The 18,068-nt window shown below is 51.2% G+C and overlaps 2 protein-coding genes across 2 annotated transcripts; one reads left to right on the plus strand and one right to left on the minus strand.

Annotated features, from left to right (window-relative positions):
- The first annotated feature begins 18 nt into the window (after positions 1–18).
- Positions 19–11,495, plus strand: ACOT8 (acyl-CoA thioesterase 8). Its single transcript, XM_036244443.1, has 6 exons — positions 19–205; positions 1,476–1,612; positions 6,317–6,542; positions 8,731–8,888; positions 9,370–9,564; positions 11,251–11,495. Exons 1-6 carry the CDS (start codon positions 87–89, stop codon positions 11,367–11,369), a joined length of 954 nt encoding a protein of 317 aa, XP_036100336.1. The 5' UTR covers positions 19–86; the 3' UTR covers positions 11,370–11,495.
- SNX21 (sorting nexin family member 21) lies at positions 10,516–16,846 on the minus strand. Its single transcript, XM_036244442.1, has 3 exons — positions 16,582–16,846; positions 15,926–16,083; positions 10,516–12,580 (listed from the first exon to the last, which is right to left on the minus strand). The coding sequence occupies exons 1-3, from the start codon at positions 16,841–16,843 to the stop codon at positions 11,906–11,908; spliced, it is 1,095 nt and encodes a 364-aa protein (XP_036100335.1). The 5' UTR covers positions 16,844–16,846; the 3' UTR covers positions 10,516–11,905.
- Positions 16,847–18,068: the final 1,222 nt, after the last annotated feature.

The raw sequence follows: 18,068 nt of genomic DNA on the forward strand, positions 1-18,068 counted from the left end.
GTAAACTGCGGAAATCTGCGAATACAGTGCAGGTCTCCGGGTGTCCGATTCAGCGCGGTGTCTCAGGCCGGCAGCAAGTGGTCGACATGTCGTCCCCGCAGGCCCCGGAGGATGGGCAGGGCGGTGGCGATCCCCCCAGAGACCTCCGCAGCGTCCTGGTCACCAGCGTGCTCAACCTGGAGCCGCTGGACGAAGATCTCTTCAGGTAGCCTGCCACATCTAGCCCGCACCCCCCACTGGGACAGGGGCTTCGGGTCTCGACTGCTGCCACCCTGTAGCCTTCTGCTTATAGTCCCCTGGAAGAGGATGGGCCCTGCGCGGGATGCAGGCTCTGCCGCCATTGGGAGAGAACTTGTTCCTGACAACTGTCCTCGCTGCCCGGGCTTACTCCCTGTTCACGCCGGGTCTGCGCAGCCACACCTCTAGGAGGCCCTGGCCGCAAATTAAGTGAGATAATCCTTCTCAGCAGCCTCCCCTGTCGGTGGGAACCAGCCAAAAAGGGCTGCGATTAGGCCAAGGGAGCACTGTTGAATCAGTTTAAAATATATCCTCAGCTCCTTGCATATTCACTGTCCTTTTCCTCTTACGTACCCCATCCCCACACCACTGGTAGCTCCTCACTCATTCTGAGGCCTGAGCCATTTCCTTCCCCATGCCACTTAAATTCTTGACTGCAGCTGGGGTTTTAACGGTTTTGTCCTCAAAAGCTCCTACTGGCCTATTGGGAGCTATTTTGGGTGTTAACTTCTCTTCCCCCTACTTAAGGAATCACAAATAACTTCCTGGAGAGCTATTTGCAATGTATTATATAAAAATGCTGAACTTGGGTTGGGCCTTGGAAAGCTAGAGACCCAGACCCCTCAGCCTCCACAAGGTTCGTGTACTGGATAAGCCCTTTTCACCTCTGGGCCCTCAGTTTTCTCATTTGCACACTGAAGGGGTTAAACTTGAAGTCTGGGTGCCCTTTGCACTCTAAATCTAGTTTTTGAATTGTCCAAGTTGAGGGATGTAAGTGGCAGGCCTTGGTGCAGTCCACCTAGTTCTTGGGGTTCATCTTAGTACACTCAAAGCCTTGAGAGGCCTCTGCCTTACCCTAGTATGGGCAGTGGAAGAAATACAAGACTCAGTCAAAAGATCCAGATACTGCTAAGGATTAGCAATGTTTAAGCTGTGTGACCTTGCTAAAGTCACCTTCCCTCTCTGATCCCTGTTCTTTTAGTATAAAATATGGGGGTTGGTTCCCTATCTTAAACCAAAGTCCATAGAATGGTTAGGCAATTCCGAAGGCTTTGAAGATGTAGTTATTATATAATGCAGAATGATGCAAGGATATTTGGGGAAAGGGTCCAGGGCTTTTACCAGATTCTGAAAAGGATCCTAATCTCCAAAGAAGAGATCTGCACTAGCAGCTCACTGATTGTTGTAGTTTTCAGCCTAACCCTGAAGTCTTTCCTGCTTTCCCTTTCTCCCCACAGAGGAAGGAATTACTGGATACCCAAAAGCAAGCGGCTGTTTGGGGGTCAGATTATGGGCCAGGCCCTGGTGGCTGCAGCCAAGTCTGTGAGTGAAGACGTTCAAGTGCACTCCCTGCACTGCTATTTTGTAAGGGCAGGTAAGCCACCCCCTCCCAGTCCTGGTGGCCCAGCAGCCATTTCTTCCTGGCCTTGGGGGGCTGATTTAGGAGAGAGAGGAGGAGGTGGGGGTAGGGAGAAAGAGTTAGTTTGTTACCCATCCACAGGGGAGCCTGGAGAGGAACAAGTCCTGGGTAGGGCGGAGAAAAATATTAGACCTCACACCTGCTTGCTATCTGGCCCGGAATGACACAAGACTGGCTTAACTTCTCCCTGTGGGTCTTTAGTTCTTCATTCTTTACACACCTTCTGGTGCCAAGTATTATGATGGAACTCTCAGAGTGGTACTTTAACCTCTGTTAGGAGTTTGTTTGTAGGGGGCTTGACTTGGAGAAGAGAGAGCACCAGTCTGGGGATCAAGAGACAATGTGTTTAGCCCTCGTCAGTGTTCTCAGTGGTTAGAGCATTGGCTCTCACACCAAAGGGCCGTAGGTTTGATTCCCGGTCAAGGGCACATACCTGGGTTGCAGGCTCGATCCCTGGCACTGATTGATCCCTGGCCCTGGTTAGGGCTCGTGTAGGAGGCAACCTATTGATGTGTCTCTCTCACATCGATGTTTCTTTCTCTCTCTCTCCCTCTCCCCCTTCCTCCCTCCCTTCCACTAAATCAATGGAAACAATATTCTCAGGTGAGGATTCACACACACACACAAAAGAGAGACAATAGGTCTAGTTTCAGTACTAATTCGCCATGTCACTTTGAGCAAGGTTACCTCCTCCTAAGGCTTGGTTCATTCATCCCACCTGAAAAATTGAGGAGGGTGGGACCAAGAGGTTTTTTTTTTTCTTTATTGATGTTAGAGAGAGAGGAAGGGAGAGGGAGAGATAGAAACATTGATGCAAGAGAACATCGATTGGCCACCTCCTGCATGCCCCCCCACTGGGGATCAAGCCCACAACCTGGGCTTGTGTCCTGACCAGGAATCGAACCAGCAACCTCTTGGTGCATTGGGTTGACGCTCAACCACTGAGCCGCAACCCGTTGGTGAAGGGTCAACACTCAATCACTGAGCCATTCTGGTGGGGCCCAAGGGTGCTTTATTTATTTATTTTTATTTTTGTTAATCCTCACCTGAGGATATTTTTCCGTTGATATTTTTAGATAGATAGAATGGAAAGGAGGGAGGGAGGGGAGAGAGAGGGAGAAAGAAACATTGACACATTGATTGGCTGCCTCCCACATGATCCTGACTGGGGCTCGGGATCGAACCTGCAACCCAGGTTTATTCCCTTGACCGAAAATCAAACCCACAACCCTTCGATCCGAGGGCCAACACTCTAACCTCTAAGCCAAACCAGCCAGGGCAGGACCAAGGGTGTTCTAGCGAGATGATCTCTACAGCTGCTTACAGTTTAAAGGAGCAAGAGAGTAATCTTTTAAAACCCATGCTCTCTTTTGAAAAACAAAAATCTCACTTGCTTTCCCTCCCTCCCCCTCACTCCTGAGACAGATGTCCCCAATTTTAAGAGTCACTGTCTTCTGCATAGTCCCATCAGCTGAAAAGAATATATGGAACATAATATGTGTGATTCATATTAAGAAAACAGTAGTGGGGTTTTCCCTTCATTTTACAAGTATAAAATAGTTATAATAGTAAATATATATACATTTTCATAGTGCATCCCCATGCCCCTCATGCCCTGTCCCTGACAGTTATTGCTATGAGGTATTTGAATACCCTTCAGTCTTACCTTTAGGCCAATTGGGAGCAAAGTGTCCTCTATTTCTTCAGTTTGGTTGCAAATTCCAAAAGTGCTGGCCTTTTGATATTGTAATCATAGCATAGTGAGATCGTTTTGTTTTGTTTTGAGGGCGAAGGGGCATTACCTGCTTGGTTTCTTTTAGACAGAGTGTAAGGGAGGGAGGAAGAAAGTGAGAGAGAAAAACATTGATGTGAGAGAGACATTAATTGGTTGAATGTTCGATCCCGCATAACCCTGAGGGGTTGGGGATTGAACCTGCAACCCAGGTACATGCCCTTGACCCTTCAGTCTGAAGGCTGACGCTCTAACCTCTGAACCATACCAGTCAAGGCCTCTAATGATGTGTGTGTGTATATATATATTTTTAAAAATATGTTCTTATTGGGGTTTTTTTTTAGAGAGAGAAGAAGGGAAAGAGAGATAGAAACATCAATGTAAAGGAGAAACATCAATCAGCTGCCTTCTGCATGCCCCCTACTGGGGATCGAGCCTGCAACCCGGGCATGTGCCCTGACCGGGAATCAAACCTGGACCTCTCAGTCCATGGGACGATGCTCAGTTCACTGAGCCACACCGTCTGGGCTCTGATGATATTTTTAATTAAAGATGCTGGGGAGGGGTTTGGTCCTTGGCCTTTTATCATATCAGTTCTTTTTCTAAAAGCCCACACTAGAATGTTAGTCAGTTTTGTGGGGTTTTTTTTTGTTCGTTTTAAGTATTTCTCCAGAGAAGTAGAGGATGTAGAATGGAAGTCATTTGACTTGGTATAGGTTGAGAACTTGGAGAATCTAGAGCAAGAGTCAGTAAACATTCTGTAAAGGGCCAGATAGTAAATATTGTAGGTTATTCCAGCAAAAGCAACAATAGACAAATGGGCTTGACAGTATTCCAAAAAATGTTATTTATGGCATCAGTCTCCTCATTTGTTGTGAGACCAATCTGAGAAAAGATAGCGTAGTAACTAATGCTGCCTGGCACCCAGCACTCACTCCACAGCCATTAGCTCTCTTCCTTTAATATATACTCCAGAGCTTACCTGCTCTGTTCCATAAACATTTCCAAGAATATGTCCTGGACTCATTCACACTGAAAGGTAAATCACTAGTAACTAAAAGTAGTGCATGAGCCCAAGGATTGCATGAAAGCTAATTTTGTTTAAAGTTCATTGGTAGTGGAGGGAGGCTTCCTTTACAGCCCCTGAAATCAGACTGCACATGTAGCTATCTCCTGTGTCTGGGCTCTTGGGAAGCCCTTCTCAAAAGCCGTTGACCTTGAGTCGTCCCCATTCTGATAAAAATGCCCCTTTGGCAATGCTAATGTCAGACCACTGGCGCACCAGCTGGGCGTCAGGGCTCCACAGTGATGCTTATTACTGTTGGGTGAGCCCGCGTGCCTGGTTGACTCCCCATCTGGATTGGGGTGGAAGAAGCAACACTTTTCTAGACCTGCTTCTTTTAAGACGTCTCATTGCCTAGTTGTCAGGGTTGCCCATGGTCAGCCTGACTCAGAGAGACAGTGAAGGATTTCAGAGACACCAGAGGGACACTCTCCCCCTAAAACCTCTCCCTTATCTGCTGGTTGAGTGCTGATAGTTCTCAACCTGCGACCAGTGCTTCCACCCTGCATTGGGAGTGAAGACCTGAGGGAGGAGGGCCAAGTGGCTGCATTTGCATCCACAATGAAGTGAGTGATTCACTGACAGCAGGCTTCTCCTGAGAGAGAATGAATATTCAAACCGACAGTGCCAGACCATATATAAAAATAGAACTTGGACCCACAGTTCAGGATCAACAAGTACAGGAAGCCAACCTACTGTCTACATGTCAGGTTTGTAGGAAGTCAGACCACCATCTCTAGCAACCAGTCCAAGAAGCCCCTGTAACAGTCAGCCCCAAAGAGCCATGACTTGATTAACAACTAACAGCTTCCCTAATCTTTGCCCATGCTTCCAACTGCAGAAAGCCAAACACGTACCCTAACCACTTGTGTAGGATGCCCCGCTTCTACTTAGCCTGCCCCTAGCTTCCCCATGCCAACACCCTCCAGTCAGGGGACACCTGAAATGTTTTCTCATGAGAAAGCTTTCTCATCCCTCTGCCTGCCTTTGAGTCTCTGCTAACATAAGTGATGGGAGCTGACTCTCTTGTTAAACCAAGCTCTGAATAAATAGCCTTTGCTTGTTCAAGGAAGGGAGAAAGGAATAGAAGGGAAGGGAAGGGAGGGAGGGGAGGAAAGAAAGGAAGAAAGAGGAAATCTGTAATACAACAATAAAGATAGTGAAAGAAAGAGAGAGAGAGAAGGAGAGAAAGAGACAGAGGGAAGGGAGGGAGGGAGGGAGGGAGGGAGGAAGGAAGGGAGGGAGGGAGGAAGGAAGGAAGGAAGGAAGGAAGGCAGGCAAGGAGGGAGGAAGGAAGGGAGGAAGGAAGGAAGGAAGGAAGCAAAAAGAAGACAGGTGGCAGGCCAGATTTGCTGATCATACAGACTGGACTCATGACAAGATCCCAGTTGTGGAACAAGACAAAAGCTGGGAGTGTTTAATGTATTTAACAAACACAGAGCACTTACTGTGTGACAGATAGTATTCTAATCACTTTACAGTTATGAACTCATTCTCATTAAAATCCTAAGAGGTATGAGCACTATGATGATCCTCATTCTATAGATGGTGAACTGCTCAGAGAGGGTCAAGTTGACTTTTCCAAGGTCACACAGCTAATGGGCTGGAATTTGAATGCAGGGAATCTGTCAATGTGCCTTCTGTGCTGTTGAGAAAGAGTTCCACCTGCACTGGGAGCACCCCATGACAGGGTCTGGTGTTCTCTCTGTATCCCAGTACCTGGGCCTTAGCAGGCCTCAGTCAGTAGCTACCAAGCAGAAAAGGAATGGAGAACAAGTAGCAGAGGTGCCTGTCCAGCCATTGCGATGATGACAGGGCCTGTGGGGCTCACTCAGGCTCACCGTGTCCCTTGTGCCACCTACAGGGGACCCGAAGGTGCCAGTTTTGTACCAGGTAGAGCGGACGCGAACAGGAGCGAGCTTCTCCGTGCGCTCCGTGAAGGCTGTGCAGCATGGCAGGCCCATCTTCATCTGCCAGGCCTCCTTCCAGCAGGCCCAGCCCAGCCCCATACAGCACCAGTTCTCCATGCCCACTGTGCCCCCACCGGAAGTGCTGCTTGACTTTGATACCCTCCTTGACCAGTATTTAAGGTGAGAGACCTGGACCGCAGTCGCCACCTGTTACTGGGTCATGGAATCCTTTAGTGCATTGTGACCATTTAGAAATATACACTAGAAAATACTGGAATGTATTATATGTAGTAAGGGTACGAATCTTTCTGTGAAAGTTTAGCTTCAGTTGTGTGTGTGGGCATGTGTAAGTATATTGGGTCATGATGTAAAATGCAGGGCTTATGATTCAGTCAGTTCAGGCACAGTACAGTTTTCCTGGTTGTTAAAATATTGAACTTCTTTAACTACTTGGTAAATACTCACCTCCCCAGTCCCTGAGTGACCCCCTGCTCCTCCAAGGTCACATGATCCAGCGCCTAGGAGTTAATGCCTGGTGGGGTTAGGGCTCCTGCTGCCTTTGTCTTAGTGCGTGTTGACTATTTTAGTTTAGTTTTTGCATGTTGACTATTGTAAATGTCACCTGGTAAAATAGATTTCATACTTGGATCACAGTTGATAAAGTTGGGGAAATGCTGGGGCAAAGGAAAGAGCTCTGGGCTCTGACACAGGACAGACACACGGATTTTGGCCAGGGCTGTGCTCTGTTAGTGTCCATTTGCTCTGTGACTTTGCCCAACTCCCCAGCCTCTCAGAACCCTGCTTCTTCATCTAAAAAAATGTTTGTTTCTCCCAGGCTGGTTTTGCTCAGCAGTTAGAGCGTCGGCCTGCGGACTGGAGAGTCCTGGGTTTGGTTCCCGCTCGGGGCATGTACCTCAGTTGCAGTTTGTCCCCGGCCCCGGTTGGGGTCGTGTGGGTGGCAGCCAGTCGATGTGTCTCTCTCACATCGATGTTTCTCTCTCTCTCTCTCTCCCTCCCACTCTATCTAAAGATAAATGCAAAAATGTCCTTGGGTGAGGATAAAAAAATAAATGAAACAGTGTTTCTGCCTTGCCTGCTTCACAGCTATCAGAGGGAGAGCGCCTCTGCCTTGTGCTGCTCGCGGGGAGGCAGCGGGTGTGATGGGGCCGGCGCGGGTCTGAACCTGGGAAAGGTCTAGGTTCACATCTAGACTGTCTCTGCTAGCTGTGTGAGTTTGGGCAAGTTGCTTTCCCACTCTGAGCCTGTGCCCTCAGTTATAAAATGGTGCTAATCATAATTCCTACCTCATAAGGCTGCTGTGAGGATGAACTGAGATAAGAAATAATAAGGCACTTAGTGAGTGTTTAGTAAATTGTAGTTATACCACTGTTGACTGCGAGGACAAAGCTTGGAGCCTGGTTTGTGGTTGGAGTTCAAAAATGTTTGTTGAAATGAAAGGAGGACATTGTTCGTAAAGGTCCCTAAATCTAGAGCTGTGCTGTCCAACAAGGAGGCCACTAGCCACATAGGATTGTATTAAATCAACATCAGACAGAATAGTTCTGTTCTTGTCACACTAACCACATTTCAAGCACTCAGCAGCCACATGTGGTTAGTGGCTACCATAGTGGACAGTGCAGATACAGATCATTCCATCAGCTCAGGTTCTGTGGACCATGCTTGAGAGGATAGGGCTGAAAATGGAAATCCCGGTGCACACTAGGGGTGGCTGTTATCGTGGCGAAGGGGCTTCCCTGGAAATGGGCTCTTTTCCCTGGGGACACTGTTCCCAGTTGCTTAGGGTTGGGTAACTCAGTCCGAGTCGGGCAGCCTGGTTCCTGAGTGGAATAGTGAAGTGGGTAAGAATGTGAACCTTGGAGCCAGGCTGTCTGGGTCCAAACCCTGTCTTCTTTACTTCTGAGCAAGCTACTTGGACTCGGTGCTTATTTCATGTATCGCTGGGAGGTGATCTTTGCAGCTGTCTCACAGGGTTGTTGTGAGGATGGGTTCATGCGCGTGAAATGCTTAGAATGGTACGTATTGGAGGTGTGCCTCATGACTGGGATGTGTTGGCTTTATATGCATTACCCTGTCTTCTCCACAGTGTTTCTGTGAAGTAGGTTACTGTCATTATCCACATTTTGCAGATGGGAAAATAGGCAGAGATTACTGACTTGCACAAGGCCACATGGCTCATAAGAGGCAAAGGACGGGTTCAAACACTTGACATTCCTGCCTGCCAGAGAGGGGAGCCTTCAGGCTAAGCCTGACTCCCTATAGAGGAATGAGGGGGTCAGAAGAAGCAGTTCAGAAGACAGGCTCCCCTGCTGTCTGGGTCTCTCCCAGTCCCTCTTCCCTTTACTTTCAGGGACCCTAACCTCCAAAAGAAGTACCGAGTGGGCCTGAACCGAATAGCTGCCCAGGATGTGCCCATTGAGATCAAGTTGGTAAACCCACCCACCCCGAGCCAGATGCAGAACATGGAGCCCAAACAGATGTTCTGGGTGCGAGCCCGGGGCTATATTGGTAAGAGGACCCCCTGGACTGGAAGAAAACATTCTTCAGGAGTCTAGGGCTGCACCTCATCTGCCCTGTGTGGCCTTGGGCATGTTACTTCCCTTCTCTGGGCCCGTTTCCTCATTCCCATGATGGGGAAGTTGGCTCAAGTTCTCACTGGGGCCCTGCCATGCCTTTGCATGGGAGAATGGGAGGTGACTATAATCCTCATGTAGGCCCTTTCTGGGGAAGGCAGGCACCTTGCTGAGATTCTTCTCCAGGCCCACTAAACATAAGGTGCCTGTGTGGGAGACTTGGGGAGTGATGACTCCATCACCGCCTCCCTCTCCCCCATCACACATAGACCTTGGGCCAGGTGCCCTTGTGCAGTGAACAGTATGTCTGTGCATGGCATGTCTGTGCACAGCAGTCCCTCTCTCCCCTACCTCCCTGCAGGTCCTGAGCTGTAAAGGCCAGGAGCCCAGGGTTGATGGGCTGGGACCTATTGCAGGGGAGGGCGACATCAAAATGCACTGCTGCGTGGCTGCCTATATCTCGGACTATGCCTTCCTGAGCACAGCATTGTTGCCCCACCGGTGGAATCATAAGGTGCACTTCATGGTCTCCTTGGATCACTCCATGTGGTTCCACGCCCCTTTCCGCGCTGACCACTGGATGCTGTATGAGTGCGAGAGTCCCTGGGCTGGTGAGTGTGGGGCCGCATGGGACAAAGGCACTGCCATGGGGTGGCAGGGAACATGCTTTCTTAGGTGATGCTGTCCCCCGCCCACACCCTATGGGCCACTACCCAGGTCACTTCCTCTCCTACCCCCCCTAGGCTTTGGAATCCTTGTCTTCAAAATAACAGGGTGAGGCTGGAGGATGGGACACATGCTCAGTTCTTAATTTTATAACATGCTGGGAATATGATTTGCTTTATCTCAGAGACCCCAGTTCTAGTCCCAGAACCACTTCAGATTCTCTGTATGATCTTGGGCAAGTCCCATATCCTCCCCAAACCTCAGTTTCCCCATTTAAATAAACAGAGTTGTATCAGAGTAGTAGTATCCAAACCTGGCGGTCCATCAGACCACCACCTGGGGGAGCTTTTTCAAAATAGATTCTCAGATTCTAAGATTCTGACTCAGCAGGTCTTGGAAGAGGTCCAGGAAACTGTCTTTTTGTTGTTGTTGTTGTTAAATCCTCACCCGAGGATATTTTTTCCATTGATTTCTAGATAGAGTGGAAGGGAGGGAGGAAGAGAGAGACAGAGAGAGACACATCGATTGGTTGCCTCCCACACAACCCCGACCAACTCGGACCTTTTGGGGGCTGAGGATCAAACCTGCAACCCATGTACGTGTTCTTGACTGGGAATCGAATCTGAGACCCTTTGGTCCTCTGGCCGATACTCCAACCGCTAAGCCAAACCTGCCAGGGCCAGGAAACTGTATTTTTAAGAAGCACCCTAAGTGATTCTGCCAATTAACCTGGATGGGGCTTGGGTCACTGAACAGTTTCTAAGGGCCCTTCTGCTTGGACACTCCTCATCAGAGACATAGAGAAACCCAGACTCATTCATCAGTGTCTAATGTCAGAGCCCTAGACACTGTATTTCCAAGGAAATACTTTTCAAATGAAGAAAAACCTTGCTTTGAAAAACGGAGACAAAACTTAAGGGACTCTGTATTCAGGGAAGGGGGACTCTCAAGTGCCAATAGCATCATAGTACAGGATCAGCAACCTTGAAGTTAGGACACTTGGGTTTGGCCTGATTCTTAAGGCCAAGTTCCTGTGCCTCTCTGAACTTCAGGCTCATCATTTGGAAAAGGGGACAAGCCCCGCTTCACTTTGCTACTGTGAGGACTAAGTGAGCTGTACGATGCCGAAGGGCAACCAGCAGCTCCCTTCATAAACACCAAACTCGGGCCCAAGGCTAGCAAGGGAGAGAAAATATACAGGTGGGGAGGGAGGAGTGGCCAGGCTTCATGGCCCCAGGTCAGCTACCCCAAACCCCTTAATCCCCTTACAGTTGGGGTGTTTTCATATAATACCAGCCTGGAGGGACTGATTTGATTTATTATAAAGGGAACTGATGGGTTTCCTAACACAAGTGGCCAGAGGTGGGGTGATCAGCTTAGCCAAGCTACCGAGACTCAGAACTCCCCACTGTGTGATTTTTGAGGAAGCCAGAGAATATGTGAAAGTGCTTCTAAACTGTCCATGGGAGGAGTTACCCTCTGATGACAGAGCATGCTAGGCTCATAAAGGGACACAACACTCAGTGTGCCCTTGTACGGGGCAGCCCAACCTGGACTGCACCCTTTTCAAGAAGCCTGTTTGGCTGTGCTGAAGGAGAGAAGGCCGTTCTTACCCTTTTCCTCGCCCACAGGTGGCTCCCGGGGGCTGGTCCGTGGGCAGCTGTGGCGTCGGGATGGGGTCCTGGCTGTATCCTGTGCCCAGGAGGGCGTGATTCGAGTGAAACCCCAGGTCTCAGAGAGCAAGCTATAGCCAGAGGTACCAGCTTGGCCTGGGGCTTGAAGGATCTCCCTTCTCCCCAGGCTCCTGAGGCGGGAGTTCTAGATGAGGGCTGGGCCTTCTGGGCCTAACATCCAATAAAGAGACTGATACCACTGGAGCTGCTGGCCTTTAATTCTCTGGGCCAGAACTGCAGCCCCTCCAGCCAGAAGCAGAGTTCCTGGCCCTTGGTTTGTCCAGGCTGCTTCACTGGCTTGGAGGCCCAAGGAAAAGAGAACACTGACCATGACCTGGGGCACAGCCCCCAGCTGTTCATAAGCTGAAGAGAGTGCATCAGACTTCCTCCCTGCACCATCCCAGGCATCCCCAGCCAAAGCTGTTTCTGAGCCCAGCCCAGCCCAGCAGAAGAACCATGTTTCCTCGGTCTGCTACACATTCTCTGTGGTACTCCTAGGGCTTCCCGGCACCCTGTGCAGCCTCCCAGCTGCTGTTCAGGTCCGCATCAGCCCCCCTCCCCTGCCATCCTGGGGCAGTGCCTCTTCTCAGGGTGACCTTAAGTCTAGGCAAGGTTAGTCCAGTACCTCCTTGATGAGCAATTCTTTGAGACTAGGAGGTGGCGTGGGGGTCAGGCCTGCCTCCTGCAGGGCCTGGAGCCGTGCCTCTGATTGGCGTTTGTCTAGGCCCAGGCGCCAGGAGAGCCTGACATGGGCTTCCAGAAAGGGTGCCAACAAAGGGTGGGGGCTCTTGTCCCCAAGCAGCTGAAGAGCCCTCTCACAGCAGGCCCTGGCCTCCCCAGGGTCCTCCAGCTCCTGGTGGCACACAGCCAACCCAGCCAGGGTCAGCAGAGGGCGATCTGGGCCAGAAGGGGTGCCCAGTTGGGCCTGCAGCTGCCAGGCATTGGCCCAGAGTGACAGAGCCTCACGATAGAGGCCAGTACAGGTGAGGCTTTGTGCCCGCCGCAGCTCTGGCAGCACGAAGAAGTCCTGCAGGTCTGGGGCATGGCGCAGCTCGGGGACTGCCTGCAGGTGGCTCAGAAACTGCTCGAAGGCCCGGCTGCGACGGGCAATGGTCTCTGCAGTGAAATTCCTGCGCAGGCGCTTACGAGGGAAGGAGATGGCAGCCATGGGGCCCCGGAACTGCCGCTGCAGGTTTCGGTGCAACCGCTCAAAGTCTGAGTAGCGGCGAGAGATCTGGGCTGGCTGGCGATCTGGTGGCCCTGGCCCCATCACGGCGAGGGTGTAGAGCTGCAGGGAGGGTGGGGGTCAGGGCAGGTGCAAATTATCCACAGTCCCCTTCCTTCCCCACACCCAAACTTCCAGCCCTGTTCCCCCACCTCTTCCCTTCACCCCTAAGACTGGGCCCAGGAAGTGGGAGCTGCTGGGGCAGCAGCTAGGGAGCCCAGTCCGTCTTACCTGAGGCTCGTCTGAAATGACCAGGCCCAAGGCAGCACGGGGAGAGAAAGACAAAGATGAGCTTCAGTGCCTGGAGCTGCTGCCCTTTTGCCCCTTCCAGAAAGTACTCCCTTCCCACTAAGGCAGTTAGCTTTTTGACAGCCCCTCTGGAAAACCAGGGGTGCGCCGAAACCCAGGCCAATCTCTTGGGCCTCTGAGCCAACCTTTAGAAGCTTTGTTCTGTTCTAACACAGAGCCTCCACATCCCTAGCCAGGTTATTCCAATCCAGACCTGGAGGGCAGGTCTTCAGACACCCAGGAGCGGTCACTGTGGAAAGTACACTGGCCTCAGACTCCAGTTCTAACCTCAGGTCAGCTACTCCCTCATTGTGTGACAGCAAGGCAGTCCCCCTCGAGTCAGCTTCCTGCTCTAGTGCCTGGCCCAGGTCAGTGTTTACTCAAGTGTGGGACGTACACAAATGTTGGTCCTGAGATTTTTTTAGGAGGTATGTGCTAGAGTAAATCACCCTGAGTCAGAGGCAGGAGGTGATTACCCCCCTCATTCTCTTTGAGTCTTTCTGACTACAAATTGAGTCCCCTTTGGTTTTGAAAGAGCACGTGGACACTTCTCAGCTCCATTTTTAGAAAAGAACCAGAAAACGAATCTCAGGTCAGGGCCTTCAGACTGCAGCATCCAGGCAGGGTTTAATGACACTTCCTTTTTCACTGCTTTTATTTTTATGGATGTCTTGTCTTTATGGCAAGTGAGGCTTTCCACATACAGTAGTGTTATAAAGTTGTCTTTTAAACGTATTTAAGAAATAAAAAGATGTATTTAAAGAAAAATGTTAAACAGAGAATGGTAGTACAAGTAGCATTCAGATGGGACAAGACTTGTGAAGGTGGTACTGGAATGAAACGCTGAACATCACCATGAGACTTCCCCCAGGTCTGAGAACCCAACTAGGATTAATCTATAAGAATGCTGGGCCAGCAGGTTTAAAAAGGGGATTATCGAGCATTAAGTGTTATAGGGATACTAACACTAAATCCAGATGTCCCCCTCTAACTTGTTCTGCTAGTATTATAGCTCCCCCTGGTCAATTAGGTTTGCCTCTACTCTCCTTTTCTCAAAGATTCACAGTGTACTTTAATATTAAGGATTAAAAAGTCAAACAGTAAATAAACTTTATTGTACTCTTCAACTCTGCATTCCCAAAACTTACTGACTGCAAAAATCTTTTTTTTTTTAAAGGAATAGTTGTTAACATTTTAGGAAACCTATTTTCTGTAGAACACACTTCAGGAAGAACTGGTCTATCATGACCCCTTACGTTAATCTGGGTTTTATTTTGATTTTTTTTTTTTTTAATCCTCACTCGAGGACATTTTTCCATTTTTTGCACAGATAGAGTGGGAAGGAGAGAGAGGAAGAGAGAGAGAGAGAGAGAAATATCGACGTGAAAGAGACACATCGAGTGGCTGCCACCCGCACGACCAACCAGGGCCGGGGACAAACTGCAACCGAGGTACGTGCCCTTAGCGGGAACCAAACCCGGGTCTCTCCAGACCGCAGGCCGATGCTCTAACCGCTGAGCCAAACCGGCCAGGGCTATTTTGATTTTTTGACACCAACCATTTTCTGACATTTTCTATCCATTATCTCATCTGATCCTTGTAATGTCCTGCCAAGATAGGTAATAATGATAGTAGCTCCATTAACTGAGCACCTACCCTGTGCCGTGTACTGTGCCAAGCACTTTACATCTACCATTTCATTTAATCACAATAGCACTGCAAGGAAGATGCCCTTACTCTGACTGCTGAGGAAGCAGGTTCAAAAGTGTCAAAGATGTCCCCTAAGTCACAGCTGGGATTCAAACCCAGGCTGACCTAATTCCAAAGCCAGGAGAAGTTCAGTCGGGATTTAGGGTCCCCACTGGGCAAAGGAGGTGATTTGTTTCCCCAGACCCTATTCGAGGCATACTTGGCCTTCCCGCTGTATCTTGTCTTCTCCCAGAGTCACCCCCATGCTTCCTTGTTTCCCAGCTGCTGCTTGATAACTGATCCTTGGGGTCCCCTTCCTGTGCATGATGACTGGGCAGGACTTTTGCCACTTAAAACTTGATTACCAATCAATTCATGCCCAAATCGAAGCAGTCACCCCATGGGTGTGGCCCTTGTTTCCTAACAGAAGCAGAGAGGGGTGGAGAGGCCCAGATGTGGGACAGGGTTCCAGGTCCCATTCCTGCTGAGTCAGAAATGGAGGAAGGGTGCTGAGGAGGAGAAGTGAGAGGCTGGGAGCTCCTGCTGCCAGGACTAACCAGGGCAGACTGGGTTTCAGGCCTGGCAGGGAGCAAGCAGGACCTGGCAGATCTCATTTTCCATGTCAGTGTCTCCTTTCCACAGAGAAGAAAACAGGGACTCCCAGGCCCTCTCCCACATTGCTCTCCACCCCACCCCACTAACCCCCTAAATGGAGCCCTTAGGACAAGACTATTCTATACCAGATGAGTTCTTGAGGATTAATTCACCTGGGTTGTAAGGAGGCCACAATAGGCCGTTGATGCCAGACATTTCCAATCCAAAGCTAAGCAATAATAACAGAGCTACTTTTAATTTTATTATACATTTTCTTGAGCAGTTCATAATGCCAGGCACAATGGTAAGGGCTTTCTGTGCACTCTCATTTAATTCCCGTGTCAGTTCTCTGCATTATTCCCATTGCTCAGATGAGGAAACGGGGTCATCAAGATTACACTGCTCACCCAAGGCCAAACCACTGGGATTTAAATCAAGTTCTGCATCCAAACCCCCCCTTTTTTTTTTAAACCACTAACCAAAGCAACTTGAGTCTCAAGCCTGATCCAGATAATATTCTTTCCTGTGTACCTTACATTTTGCAAAACCCTGGGGGTGGGGGCTGAGGTGAGTGGGGACACACACACCCGTTCTCTTATTTTCAAATTTCAAATAATCCTGTCTTTACTCAGTTTCAGAGAAGCTGCCATTTGCCTAAGGACTTGCTCAAGTTACAGGCCCTTTCTGGCCTCAGTTTCCCCATCTGTAAAATGGGGGCAGCCATTTATAACTACACAGCCCGCCCTCCCCCTCTGCCAACGAAGTTGGTACCTTTCCTACTTTCTCTTAGCTAGACTTGTAGACTCACCGCCCAGGGGTTCCTGGACCCACACTCACCACGTACTTGGAGGGGGGGTCCTTGACCACGTTGGCGCTGGTCACCTCGAAGAGCAGCCGCTGGGGTACCAGGGTGTTCCGGGACTTCTTCCAGAAATCCTGCAATTGCCGGGCCAGGAGATGACTGCCCCGCTGCCCTTCAGGTGAGGGGTTCCGTTCTGCATGAGTACAGGGCCAGTCAAATCAGTAGGCCTGGGGCCAGGTCGACATAAACCATGTGCCAAGACCTCACTCCTCCCAACAGGTGACACAGCTTTATCCCCATTTGTCACAAATGGAAATTGAGGGTCAGAGAGGGGCCGGATGCCAAACACCGCGTTTGGCAGACAGTAGACGCTAAATACATCTCTCTACCCCCAAAACATCCCTAGCACATTAATTACCATTTGTAGCCCATACTCTACGTTTAATGCCTCCAACAACCCTGGGATGGGGATGATTTTCCCCGTTTGACACAAGGGACGTAGGCTCAGAGGGGTGTTGTGAGTCTCTCGAGGCCACATAGGCAAGAGAGAGGTGGCCGAGGCACTGTTTTTAAACAAGTGTCGAAATCTTAGAGTTTAGGCAGGATCAACTCGGAGCCCCGATGCTCCCCGACCGCCGCGGACGTGCAGGCCTCACGGAGCCCCCGGTGCCGCCTCCGTCCTCGCACTCGCCTGCGTCTTCTCCCGACGCCCCGTCCGCAGGGGGCAGCGGGTCGGGGCCGGCCGCCTCGTCATCTTCGTCGTCCTCCTCGTCCTCGTCCTCCGCGCTGGTGAAGCTCAGGGTGCCGCTGAGGCGGGAGGACAGGCCCTCGGCGTCGTCGTCCTCCAGCTCCGAGCTCTCCGGGAACTGCTCGGCCTCGGGGCCGCCCGCCGCCTCCCCGGGGCCGTCGCCGGCCAGGGCGTGCCGGAGCCGGTACAGGAGCCGCGAGGCCATGGCACCCGCGGGGCAGCGCCGGACAGAGGGTCCCGGCCGGGGCGGGAGCTAGGCCCCGGCCCCCCGCGGAGGGGCGGGGCCCAGGCCGGGGGAGGGGCGCCGCGGAGGACCCGCCCCTGCCCGCTGGGGTCCTGCGAGCCCTGGGTCTCGGCTCGCGTTGCCCTCCGCTCACCGGCGCTGCTTGGGGCTGCGCACGTCCCGGGAGGCACCCTGGACTCTCCCTCGTGTCTCTCGGCCCCGGCGCGTCTCTGCCCCCTGAGCCCCGCGGTGCACGCAGGGGCGCGCCGCTCCCCAGGGGTCCGGGTGCCGCCGCCGGCGGTTTACTGAAGCCGGGGCGCTCCGCCCGGCCCAGCTGTTCCGAGCTCCGCTCCCGCCGCTTCCTGCCGCCGCCCCGCCCCCGGCCCCGCCCGCTCCCCGGAGCCGCCCGGGAATCCCGAGCCCTGTGCTCCAGGAGCGACTTGGAATCCTGGGTAGGCCTGAGCGAGCCCAGGCCTCCTGCCGCAGCGCCCCGAGGCCGCGGGGCTCACACCCCCTCGAGTCCTCCCGCCCTTCTCGGAGACCAGGCTGGCCCCATCTGCCTCCCACTTTCCACCCAGCAACTCTTAACTTTCCAAAGTCGTTGGTGGGAAGCCCATCTCCCCCGTGAGATAACTGAGGCCAAGAGAAGACACGTGATCTGTTGGGACTGGGACCTTGTTGAGCCTTGGTTTTCTCATATACAAAACAGGAACAATGAATATTAGTACTGATTTTGCAGCACTTGTAAGAACCCTGCCCAGTCCAGTGCCCAGCAGAGCAGAGACCGACAAAATGGTTACGTGATTATCGTTTCTCCCGTGTTCCCAGACTTTTACAGTCTCATGGGAGCCTGCCTCTTAGAAAGTAGGCAAACGGGGAAACTGGAACTCAGAGCCTGAGTTAGTTGCAAAGTCACACAGCTTGCCAAGAGGTTTGAGTTGGGGCTTCCAGCCCAGGTCTCCCGAGTTCCGTATCCTGTTTTACCCATGGAGTAGGCAGGGTAATCTCAGCAATTCCTCTGGAGGGCTGTTTTATCTTTTATACAGAGGGCAGCAGAAGGTCAATAAGAATTTATGGTCACTTCCTGTCAGAAGGCCCAGATATCAGTCCCTAACAGGGCAAATATTGCTAGTTATACAACCTAACAAATAAAATCAGACAGTAGTCCCTACCCATTTTGAATGGCACAGGAGAGAGGGTCTGGGGA

This window comes from Molossus molossus, unplaced genomic scaffold, assembly GCF_014108415.1.
Source record: "Molossus molossus isolate mMolMol1 unplaced genomic scaffold, mMolMol1.p scaffold_m16_p_6, whole genome shotgun sequence".
Taxonomy (NCBI): Eukaryota; Metazoa; Chordata; class Mammalia; order Chiroptera; family Molossidae; genus Molossus; species Molossus molossus.

Coding starts and splice junctions, on each gene's coding strand:
- ACOT8 (XM_036244443.1), top strand. CDS start 87: ATGTCGTCCCCGCAGGCCCCGGAGGATGGGCAGGGCGGTGGCGATCCC. Junction 1,613..6,316: donor CTGCTATTTTGTAAGGGCAG/GTAAGCCACCCC, acceptor TGCCACCTACAG/GGGACCCGAAGGTGCCAGTT. Junction 6,543..8,730: donor CTCCTTGACCAGTATTTAAG/GTGAGAGACCTG, acceptor CTTTACTTTCAG/GGACCCTAACCTCCAAAAGA.
- SNX21 (XM_036244442.1), bottom strand. CDS start 16,843: ATGGCCTCGCGGCTCCTGTACCGGCTCCGGCACGCCCTGGCCGGCGAC. Junction 16,084..16,581: donor GGCGTCGGGAGAAGACGCAG/GCGAGTGCGAGG, acceptor GTACTCATGCAG/AACGGAACCCCTCACCTGAA. Junction 12,581..15,925: donor ACCCCCCCTCCAAGTACGTG/GTGAGTGTGGGT, acceptor CCCTCCCTGCAG/CTCTACACCCTCGCCGTGAT.